Here is a 12,206-nt window from a genome sequence, read left to right as displayed (position 1 = left end):
ATCATTCTTTTCTCAATTTCCTCATTTAGCCCCCATTTTTGGGCAAGCGTATGTTTTTATTTCTTTGTATGCTATCAAAATGAGACATAATTATTTTAATAAATGTAAAATACATGAAGAGGATTATACATTAAGAGGAAATATTAAAATATATTAAAAGGATTACTCTCACAGGCCTTTCAATATACTTTCTTCAAATATCACTTGAAGTCAGTTTGTAGTCAGCTATTGCTCTCGAGGAGTTTATATCTAGTTAATTACCCTCACCATCATGGCATCCTAGTAACTTGAATTAGATGAAGAACCTCTCCCAAGGCAACTTCTGTTAAACACTCAAATTATATTGTTTCAGCAAACTCATCACCAAAGTGCTAACATTTTTCAAAAAGCCATTTCAACGTATTCATCTGTTTTGTGAAAAATGACTGTATGAGTTGTGGCTAACAGGGCTAGACATCTAGTTCTCGAATAAGGTGAATAATGTATTTTCATAATTTTATTCACAGCATAAGCTTCAAGATTTTGAAGCTCATATTATCTAGTCACAAGTTTATTTATTTGTCCTACTGTAGATACTTCAATTAAGGAGCTTAAAATACAATTTTAAATATTGAGTTTCTCTAAGGGAACAAAAGCATACTGCTGACAGCCTCCAAGAAGATGTATGTAAGTACACATATCAAACAGCGTGGTTTTACAAAGAATGGAATGACCCAGTTTTCTTCTGTAGAGATGGCAACAATAATATCAAGATCAGTGGACTTCAGAAAGATTGCAATAGAAGGTTTTAGCAGTAGTAGCACTTATAACACATGGATTGAACAAAATTAGCTTTTTATCATGTCAATGGTTATAATTAATGCATATATTTTCAAACACTTTTCATGTAGAGTCTTCTGAAATATGAAAAGCAGTAATAGAAATACTAAGTTTGCTAGAAATGAGAATAACTAGATACTTTCCTGATTAAAAAAGAATGACTGGTAAAAAAAAAAAAGGAACGAATTTGCAGTTACTGACTTTAAATACCAGCCTAAAGGTCTAGATCTGTCTATAATTAGATTTTGTAGTAAGTTCCTTTTACTTAAAAGGAATTAGGTCACATTTTTATAAAGACAGTAAGAGTATCTGTGACAGATTTATTCAAATTCTCCACTGTTCCATTAAAATGTGCCCTTTTGCCATCCTACAGCTAATGCTGAATAACAAAGACTGGCCATAATTGCTATTATTGGCAATAAGTCATATATACTGAGGTTCAAAATGGAAATAATGTATATTTCATTCATTCATTTACTCATTCATTAGTTACTCAGGGGTTGTGATAGGTACTGGGGTAGGAATTTAGGTCAGAATTTATAAGGCACAAGTCCATGCTCCAGATTTTCAGACTGGTAGGGGAGATGAAACATATACTCAAGTAACTATTTAAGTGATATCAGGAAGGAGAAAAAATATATTATAATTAAGAGAAGAAATGTGAACAAATCTAGTCCTCAACCTAGTATATTTATAAAATATAAATACGTAAAATATTAAAAATGAATCTTTCAGGAGTATCTAAGTGACATTCAAAAACTGACTTGCAATTGAAAACAACAATAGAATGTATAATTAAGTAGTTTTTAAGATGGCCACATCAAACTCAACCTTTTGATTCTGGCCTTGATTTAATTTAGAATTCTGCTTTTCTTTCTATCCAGCGTAATGGTTTTTAAGGACAGACTGAAAAAACGGTCTTGACCAGGGTCAATTACATCACTTTTCTTTTAAGATTTAAAAAGATGTATTGTTTTCAAATATATACGTTTTTTCTGATTATAAAATTAAACATGTTCATTATACAAATCCCAGACAAAAAAGGAGGTAAAAAATTAAATTTATTCCCAGTGCCTCCATCCAGAGACAAAACTGCTAATTTTATGTTAAGTAGAAAATGCATAAAATTTAATGAATGTACTCTCTTATAATGAATATTCTACACTTAAGGGAAAGAAATCTGTTCATTAGGTACTCATGACAATGTTCTTGTAAAATCTAACAGATGCATGCTTGACATACAGTATCACAAAAAAAATCCGAGTGCAATGCCACGAATGAGAAGAGTTGTAAACTATAACTGTTCCACCAGAATGTTGTACAACTGCTAAATGATGAAATTATACCAGAATAAAATAAAATAAAAATTCTGGCCCAGAACACTTTCCAAATTTCTCAAAACCCTAACGTACGAATATTAGTGTATGAAAAGTACACATTGTCCAAAAATTATTACTCTGGACAATAGGGCTTTACAGGAAAAGCAATAAACCTTTGAGGGGAGAATTCCCAGCAGGATGGTACAGAGCAGAGGCTTCCAGACCTTTCTTCTCAGCACCCTTAGTGTCTCAGTAATTTTTTCATGGGGTCCAAGGCCAAAATAAATAGCTAATAATTCTGTTAATTACACAGTTAGGTCCAAACAATTTAAAAAATATACATGTCCTAACAATTTAGTAGCTATTTAAAAAATAATAGCAATGTATGGAAATAAATGTATTTTTAGTTTATTCTTAAATAACCACCGGTACTTACTAATGGGAAGTATGTCTGCTGGGCACTGCACAGCTTCTTAAATCTTGAAATCAGATTGACATCACCACCCTCGTTTCCTGTTCTACACTGATTTTTTGTGTGGTATTTGCTTTTGATATCACAGCAACTGCAGAAATACTAACTTTGCCAAGATAGGACGTTATCAAAAAGCAGGATCTAATGCTGAAAGAGGGAACTCTGTTGAGTCAGAGATTTGCACAGTATCTGACAGATGCGGAATACCCGTTTCCTTTGGAAATTTAAAATAAATCTGTGTTGCTCTTGTGAGTTTGCTGTGGCATTCCAGGGCGGCTGGCTTGGAGCAACTTGATAATCATGGGGATGGGGTAGCCTTGTCCTATTGCCCTGTTATTACTGTGAAAGTAGTAGAAACTCCCAAATAAATGGGTATCTTGGAAAGATTTGATGCCTCTGTTGTATAAACTGCTGGTCCTTTTAGTACACAGTGCATAAGTCCAAATTGGAATGTGCAGTATTCCTTAATTATCTGTAGACAAAAGGAACCCTCCTCTCATGGAGTCTCATGGAATATACACGCCACTGGGTATTAGGCCTTGCAGAGCCACTTTTCAGACTTGTTTACTCCTAACCATACAAATGCTTGTTATAGCAAATAATCCTATAATCCTGCACTCTACCTTTACAACAAATAATCCTACAATTAAACACATAATCCAAAATGTAGGTGCAAATGGAATAAAAAACACAGTAGTCCCCCTTATCTGAAGTTTTGCTTTCTGTGTTTTAAGTTACTTGAGGTCAATTGCAGTCTGAAAATATTAAATGGAAAATTCCAGATATAAACAACTGGTAAGTTTTAAATTGCACACCTTTCTGAGTAATGTGATGAAATCTCACGTTGTTACATATCTTCCTGATTTGACCCCCCCTGGGATGTGAATCACCTCTTTATCCAGCATATCTGGTTATACTCGCTACCCACCCATTAGTCACTTAGTAGCCTTCTCAGTTATTAGATTAACTCATGATATTGCATTACTTGTGTGCAAGTAGCCCTTATTTTACTTAATAATGGCCCCAAGGCATAAGAGTAGTAATGTTGTCAATTCAAATATGCTAAAGAGAAGCTGTAAAGTGCTTCCTCTATGTGAAAAAGTATGTATGTATAGAATAAAACATAGTGAATATAGAATTTGATATTCCCCACACTTATAGGTACCACTGGAGGCCTTGGAACGTGTCCCCCTTAAATAAAGAGGCACACCGTATGCATTTTAAACAATTTTTTGTTAAAATAGAGAAAAAAATAATGGAACCTTTTTGGTTTAGAAAATAATCTGTCATAGTAATTTTACAAGAATCCTGTGGTAAGCAGAATAATGGCCCCCTACTCCCACCCTACCCCAAAAGATATTCATGTCCTAATCCTTGGAACCCACGAAAATGTTACTTCACATGGCTAAAAGGATTAAGGCTACCGATGGAATTAAGGTTACTAATCAGCTCACTTTGGGACAATATGGATGGACCTCAAGATAATCATGCTAAGTGAAATAAGCCAGACAGAAAAAGGTATGATAGTATGTGGGATATAAATCTAAAAGCAACAAACAAACAGGACAAAAAAACAGAGACTCATGGACATGGACAATAGACTAGTTAGTGGTTACCAGAGGATGAGGGGGGAGGGGGAAGGGAGAAGTTAGAAGGGGTAGAAGGGGTCAAATATGTGGTGACAGAAAGAAATCTAACTATGGGCGGAGAACACACAATGCAATATATATATGCCTTACTGTTGAATTGTACACCTGAAACTTACTGGATTTCATTAACAAATGTCACCATAATAAAAAAAAATTAATTAATTTTTTTTTAAAAAAAGGAAGATTATCCTATATTATCTGGATGGTCTCAATGTAATCACTCGGATCCTTAAAAGTAAAAATGAGAGGCAGAAGGTGAGAGTTCAGAGGAAGATGTGACCTTAGTAGAAAGGCACAGATGATGTAGTGTGAGAAGGACGTGACAGGTTGTTTTTGGCTTTAAAGATGGAGGAAGGGAGCTACAAGCCAAGGAATGTGGGAGGCCTCTAGGTGACAGAAAAGGCAAGGAAACGGATTCTTCCCCAGAGTCTGCCTACACTTTGACTTTAGCCTAGTGAAATCCAAGTTGGCTTTCTAATTTACAGAAATGTAAGATAATAAAATCTTGTTGTCTTAAATAACTCTATCTTTACGGTAATTTGTTACAGCAGTCATAAAAAACTAGTATAGACCCCCAAATAATACTAATAACAATAAAAACAACAGCTATAAAGGTTTCAATTCAACTGAATGGCTAAGTAAACTGCCTCTAATATACTTCAATAGGTATTTCTAATAAATTTTGTTTTGTTTTGATTATGTAATTAAGACTAAAAGTAAAATAAACCTATAGGTGCTAGTTCAAAAATTTTACTGGAGGGTACTTTAAACATCATAGCTTTTGCTTTTGTTCTTCTTCCTTACTGTTTCATAATGATGTAATAGCTATAAAGAAGATAAAAATCTTTGTATTATGCTCTGATATGAATGTTAAAAGAATATAAGCTTTTTCATGCTATATAAGCTTAAAGATTATACTTCTTTTCATATGTAAAATACCAATGAAAATATTTTTAGTTATTTCTTGAGCTCTTTTTAGATGGAATGATAATTTGATGGCTAGATAAGGAAGACCCTTTAGTATGTTTAACAATTGCTTATAGAAAGGAAGAAAAAGTCCTATTGTTAGAATACACATACTTCTGTGAACTAAAAATATTTTTTCAAAGTTCAAAAGTCTATATTCACCTGTGGTTAAAGGCAGATGTGTGATGCTGTTCAAACAGGTCAGGGTGAACCACATAGATGATAGCGTAGCCCCAGAAAACAGGAGGAGAAGAATTAGTTTCAGCATACCCCTGATAAAATCTGCAAACCTGAAAAAAAACCAATGTTCTTTTAATTCTAACTGAATTTTTAAAATACAACTTAAATCAATGACATATTTTCATTTAATGATAATTTCTTGAAGAAATTTCCATACTTACTTTTAAAAGCAAGTTTTTAATTTTTTTTAACTGATACATTTTGATGTGTGTGATAAATATTACTTTGTGATAAATGTTCTTTTTCCTCTTATAAAACACAAAACATGATCTCTGTTCAGGATCTATAACTTCCAGGATGGATTCTAAGTTTTTAAATGCCACTTTTAGTTTATGTTTTTCTATAATTTCCAAACATTCTATAATGAGTACATATTGTTCTAGTTTTAGAAAATAGGTTATTAACTTGTTGACATAAACCTGCAAAGATGGCGCTCCCAAGATTCAAACTCAAAGAGCAAATGCAATTGCGTACACTAGAGTTTTTGGGGTCCTATGGAATCTGTCTCCACTCTCCCTTTGCCTTACTATGCCCCAATTGAACAGCACTGTTTTTGTTTCTCATACATGCTAAGGTTGTTTCAAACAGCAATGTACTTGTACTCTCAGCCTAGAATGCTGGTACACCCATTCTTCACATGACTAACTCCTGCTTATTCCTCAGGTCACTCAGGTCTCACTTCAACAAGGCTCTCCATGCTCACTGAAGAAAGCCTCCCCATTCCACCTCCACACTCTTATTTTCTTCATAGCACTTACCTCTATTGGAATTTCTCCTGTTTTTGCATTTGTTTATTTTTTGTCTTCCTTATCAGATTGTAAGCTTTATAAAGCAAGAATATAGCTCTGGAAGAGTGGATACTATTCCTCGAAGCTGTGACTACTGTTTCAGCGCATTTTAAATTCTTAAAATCCCTGTTTTTTTCCTGAATTAACACGAAACTAAAAGTAATATGGTAGAGATACTTATCATTTAGTTACAACCAAAAACTTCCATTTGCCAGTTGCTATTCCTCATTTGCTGATTAATGGTTGATTATATAGGCACAATCCTCTACACACAACTTATTCTGTCCTTCGGAATTGTTCCTATTATAAAAAACAGATCCCATATGACATTTACCATGTTTTCTCTCTGAAGTTTTTCAAAATTGATTTTAATTTCTATTATAATTATGTGACTATTCTTCTTAACACTTTCAATACTATCTTTGGTTTTGCACTTATTTGATGTGATGTGATTAATCATGTTTGTAAGGGTTACCTAGACTAAAATGACTTTTCTGTGAGAGCTGATGCCATCTTTTGGTGAGAAAAATGAATGCACCTTTGCCCAGTGACAGGTCTGTTCTCAACTATGAAAGTTAGTTCATTGTCAGAAAATTCTTATTTTGAAAATTCTAAAAAAGGTTCCATGGCTTGACAGAAACATTCCTCAAGAAAATCTAAATACTTTGTTTTAATTCCATGGTCATCAATCACTTTTCTGATTTATATTTTGGTAGGCTGCCTGAACTTATGTGTCAGATAGGCCGATGACCAGGTATGAGAGAATAAAACAGTTTTCTGGTGCAATCAGAGTTGAATGAGGTTGAATAGTGAGAAAGTTTCACAGGGCTAGATCATCAAAGAATGAACTGACCACTGTGGTCTGCTATTTTTGGAGACCTAACCCTCTCAAATGGGCTAGTACCATCAAAGTATACTGTTAGGACAAAAGTGGTACATTTAGTAGCGACCTTTAGCAGCATAACTACAAAAAAAAAAAAATTACCCAAAGCATTTATGTTTATAAGAAGGTTCTGTTCTAAGGATCCCCAAAATGGAATTATTAATATAATTTAAAATTTTATTTTAGGCCTAGGAGATACTTGCAATTGATTGCAGATCTCAGGGTAAGGGCAGTACATTTCAACAAATTAAAAACACAAATGTCCTCATTCTAATTTCCCCCTCTAGTTCTATTCCTATGTGGTTAAAATTAAGGGTTTATAGAAAAAAAAAAAGAGAAAGGAGAATGTGAGATGTCATTTATGATATACAATGGTTCCCTCTGACCTATTTGGTGCTCAGAATAGAATTTGGTAAATGATGACTCACTCTAATTGGCTTGGAGATTTAATTAGAAAAATTAGATATGATTCTTAACAAATGTGACAAGTCATTGTATTTCAGTATCAGTACAGTTATTTGCTACATATAGCTATCTTCCTATTCCTCTCCTTTAGTTTTTAGATTTTACTCTTATATTTTCCTAACTTATAAAAACCTCAGATAGTGATTTAGAAATTACAGTGTCAATTTATTCTTTCATTATCCCAGAAACATTATGTAAACTTTAAGGTCTAGATATAATATTATCCTGTGTCAATCATGCTTAAGTATTTAGATATTGAGGTGATTTATCTATCTTATTTGACCTCCCCAAATATGTAATTAGATTCTTCCTCTTGGTAAAGTTGACTACCTAATGTTGTTTTTGATTAAACTGGGTAAAATGACTTTGGAAATGAATGAGTACTATCTCTTTGAAAACATCAAGAGTAGTTTTACAGACAGTCACCTACATGAGTGACATTTTCATTCTTTTCTTTTTTTAGAATAATGACACTTTTTCCTTCTATCGACTCATTCTAAAAACGTGTTGTCATAATATGTTAAGATCATAGGCAGTCTGATGAAATTGGAAGTCTTTATGGACGTTTTTCATCAAAATGGAATAACCAGAGGGACATCTCTGTCAAAAAAAGTCTAGAAATAAATTTATCTGCTAATCAGTATGCTGTCTTTTCACAGAAAATTCTAAACATGCTCTTACAAATTGTTCTTTTCAATTCTTTTCTATTCTTGATAACTATCAATTTGCCTTTATTACTGTATCACCTTTCTTTGGGTTCCATTTATAGATGTTGTTCTCTAATAATATGGAGAGAGTCAGCTTAATTACACTAAAAATACATCTCCAGTCTCCAAAAACATTTCAGGACAGACCACTCTTGAGAACATTTCTTGTAGCAGCAAATTCTACCCACTGCATGTCAATTTTCTTATAACTGAACAAGTGCTCTTCTCTGACCTTTGCTTATTTTACTTTTCCTTGAATTTTAACATTTATTTAGGGGAGCCAATTGTCCCTTTGAGCTTTCTGCTTGTTTCTGGCCACTCACACATTTAACATAAAATATTCTTACCTTGCCATAGCTATTCCAACCATACAGCCTCCAACTATGGACCAAAATCCAATCCAGCCAGCATCTACCTGTTAAGAAAGTGGCAGACACATTTAATATAAGACTATCATATTGCAATTTAGAAAGCATGAAAAAAAAAATCTTCTCTAATCAATACGTTAGTAAGTAAATGGCAACAAATTTAGGAAATATTATTTAAGAAAATGAATCTAACAAAAAGATTCATCTGTGACTAAGTAAAATGAACTTATCTAAGTAAATATATCCTTAATTTATTGAAATATTTAAATCAACAAAATAATCAATGTCACAACAAATAATTTTCAAATATGTTTTATATGCCTAGCATTGTACTAGGAACTCATAAGAAAACAGGAAAAGGACAAATGATGGTCACTGACCTCAAAAAGTTTAAACATAGCCAACATAGAGAAAACTACTAGAAAATAATTAAGCGTTAAAATTTCTGGCAACAACTGAAGTGTCCTACGATAGATGATTGGATAAAGAAGATGTGGTATATGTACACAACGGAATATTACTCAGCCATAAAAATGATGAAATATTGTCATTTGTGACAACATGGATGGATCTTGAGATAATCATAATAAACAAAATAAGTCAGACAGAAAAAGTTGAAAACTATATGATTTTACTCATATGTGGGATATAATACTGAAAGCAAAAGACAAACATGACAAACAGTACTCATAGACGCAGATAGTGGGTTAGTGGTTACCAGAGGGAAGCGGGGAGGGGAGAAGTACATAAGGGTAAAAGGGATCAAACATTTGGTGACAGAAGGAAATCTAACTTTGGGTGGTGAACACACAATGCAAAATATGTATGACATACTGTTGAATGGTATACTTGAAACTTTTTGATTTTATGAATGTCACCTCAATAATATTTAAGAAACAAATACACCAAAATGTCTGGTGACAACTAAAAATGGATTACCAGAACACAAATGGGGGAAGAGCAATGTGGGGTTGAGGGCTGAGCACCTGGGGAGACTGGATAAAGAGAATTTGAACTGGTTTCAAATGTATAGCTCACTCTGCTCTTGAGCAAACATTTCCAGACCTGCCATGTGCTAGCTTTGTGACCCTGGGCAAATTATGTCTTCTTAAGTATAAAATAGACTAACTGAGATAATTTGTGTACAGATCTTAGATCACTGGTTGGCATACAGGATGTGTTCAATAAAGGCCAGAGCTGTCATTATCTGATGATGCTTCTCCATCTATCTGATGTCATACCTCTTTCCTACAATTAAGTTTCCTACCAAACTTACTCAAAGCTATCTACAAATGCTACCTTTATTTCCTCATCACACGTATATCTTTAACTTATTATGACTTGGTTTCTGTCTCAACTCACAGTCTAAGCTTCAGTTTTCTCATTAGAAGAATGGGGATAATAAAGATCTTTTTGAAATTAAGTTAACAAATGTAAAGTGCTCAATACACTTTAGTTGTTACCACTGAAATTCTATGTGTCCCTAACAATACTGGTGCCATCTGTCTCCTCTTTTCTCTTCTCACATCCACCACACTTGCTTATTACCTTATTTCTTACTCATGATTCCTGTAATAACATTGTGAATGGTCTCCACAATCTATTCTTCCTGCTATTGCAAGAATAATTATCCCAATCATTCCACTTCTCGGCTCAGAAATAGTTACTAGCTTTCCTTGTGGTTAAAGGGTAAAGTCCAAACTTGACCTGGCATTTGACAGCTCCCCAAACTAACTTCTGCCTTTTATTATTTTCCTAGTCATACTAAGCTCTCATTAGTGGAAGGAAGTGAGCAGAAGTGAGGTTTGCTACCCCTAGGATAGAACCTGGAACACAGTTGTATGCCTTCCTCCATGCTTTCTTTCCCTTTTTGCCAGCAGGAATCCGGATGTGGTCACCCAGCTTCACTCATTTAAGGACAAGGTGCTAGGAGACAGAAGATCTGCAGAGTGGAAGCAGCCTAGGTCTCTAAATCAGTATAAAAAAAAGAACTTTCCAAACTATGAATAATTGTCCTAAATTATTATGCAAACTGTCTTAGATTGCTATGTGAATGAGAAATAGATTTCTTCATAAGTCTCAGAATTTGGGGGTTCTATTTCTTACAGCAGCTTAGCCTACTCTAAGTAATACTTTGTACAAGTCCTTTGTTCTACTAGTGTTTGGTGCCAGAAGCAAAGATAAATGCTCTCTGGAGAAAGAGAACACCTTGAAGCTTAAATTATCTCTACATTTTGTTTTATGTACCATTGGCATTTGGGGCAAGAGAATCCTGTGTTGTGCAGAGCTGCCGTTCTCATTGCAGAGCATGTAGCACCCATTGTCTTAGGCCTACTTAACACTATTAGGTGCTCACAAACATTTCTGTCTACACTCTAGGTGAGTGGGGTCCTCCTGTGTCAGGCTAGGGACCACTGTGCCTCTGACTTTACTGATCCTGGTCCTTTTCTGGCCATTTTGTGCTTTTCTGCTCCCTCTGTTCATGACATTTACTTCAGTTAATAACATTCTACTCGATATTAAATTTTTTTCTTTGTTTTAATGTTTTTGCTTTCAGATAATTTTAAATTTCTCTTTATTTAATCCCTGGTGTGATTCATGGTGTCTATATCTCTCAGAGTCTGTACAGAGAGAAATACTTGGAAGAATGTCTGAGGGTCTGTAAGATGAAGCGTAAGATCTGCAAAATAAGAATCATTTAAATAGGTGCTGCATTTTTCCTTCTTGAATACCAACCATCCAGAAAAATAGGTTAGGAAACTAAATGAAGACTTACTTCTTATGGTGAAGGTATACTAGGTGATTTGGATTAATAGTCTGATTGAGAACTAGAAAATCTGGGGGGAAATCTGATGGCATCAAAGAGCCAAGAAGAAAATCCAGAATTATGGAACTATGTTGTAAAATGGGAAGGAAACCCAGGAAGATAAACCTAGTGTTTGAGGACACTTTTCTCTTAGAGGTGGGGTGTTGGATGATTTTTAAAAAAGGTGGCTAACTGAGTAGTTATCAACATCTTCATTAACCTAGGAAAGAAAAAAAATATAAGTTTGGGGCTTACTGGGAGGTGGGTGGCCTTAAAACGAACAAACGAACAAACAAAAAAAACCCCAGCCTTTAGCTGGGGACTCTGAAGGGCTTTAATTTAAGAGTACTGTGAACTGGAAATAGAACAGTAGTATGAGGGACTGAAGTCCAGCTTTAAATGATCTCAATTCCTAATACTAGATTAAGTAATCCATAGACTCCTTCAAGAAAAAACATGTTATTTCTGGAGGAAAATAACATCATCTTGAAGCTTAAACTATCTTGAAGCTTAAATTATCTTGAAGCTTAAATTATCTCTACAACTTGTCTTTTTTACCAAGTGCTACAATTATGTCTAGCACTTGGTAAAAAAAAGGAGATAAGAAAACATCAGTGAATACCACAAATATAAAAAGACCCACAGGGGATCCAGTAAAAGAAATTATGAGATATAGACTTTAAATAACTTTTAAAAAAATATAAAAAAAAGAGACAAGCTCAAG

The 12,206-nt window shown here is 34.1% G+C and overlaps 1 protein-coding gene across 2 annotated transcripts in view; it reads right to left on the bottom strand.

The window, feature by feature from the left end:
- The window catches only part of SLC49A4 (solute carrier family 49 member 4), a 67,430-nt gene that overhangs the window by 14,164 nt on the left and 41,060 nt on the right, over window positions 1-12,206 (bottom strand). For both annotated transcript variants that reach the window (XM_039843203.1, XM_039843204.1), the window contains exons 6-7: window positions 8,656-8,723; window positions 5,388-5,515 (exon numbers count right to left, since the gene is read on the bottom strand). In XM_039843203.1, coding sequence (XP_039699137.1) covers window positions 5,388-5,515; window positions 8,656-8,723 — 196 coding nt within the window. The remainder of the gene's footprint in view (window positions 1-5,387; window positions 5,516-8,655; window positions 8,724-12,206) is intronic.

Source organism: Pteropus medius, unplaced genomic scaffold (assembly GCF_902729225.1).
Source record: "Pteropus medius unplaced genomic scaffold, Ma_sr-lr_union100, whole genome shotgun sequence".
Classification (NCBI taxonomy): Eukaryota; Metazoa; Chordata; class Mammalia; order Chiroptera; family Pteropodidae; genus Pteropus; species Pteropus medius.
The sequence above is the reverse complement of the archived record's forward strand: the minus strand, read 5'-3'. Positions and strand labels throughout refer to the sequence as shown.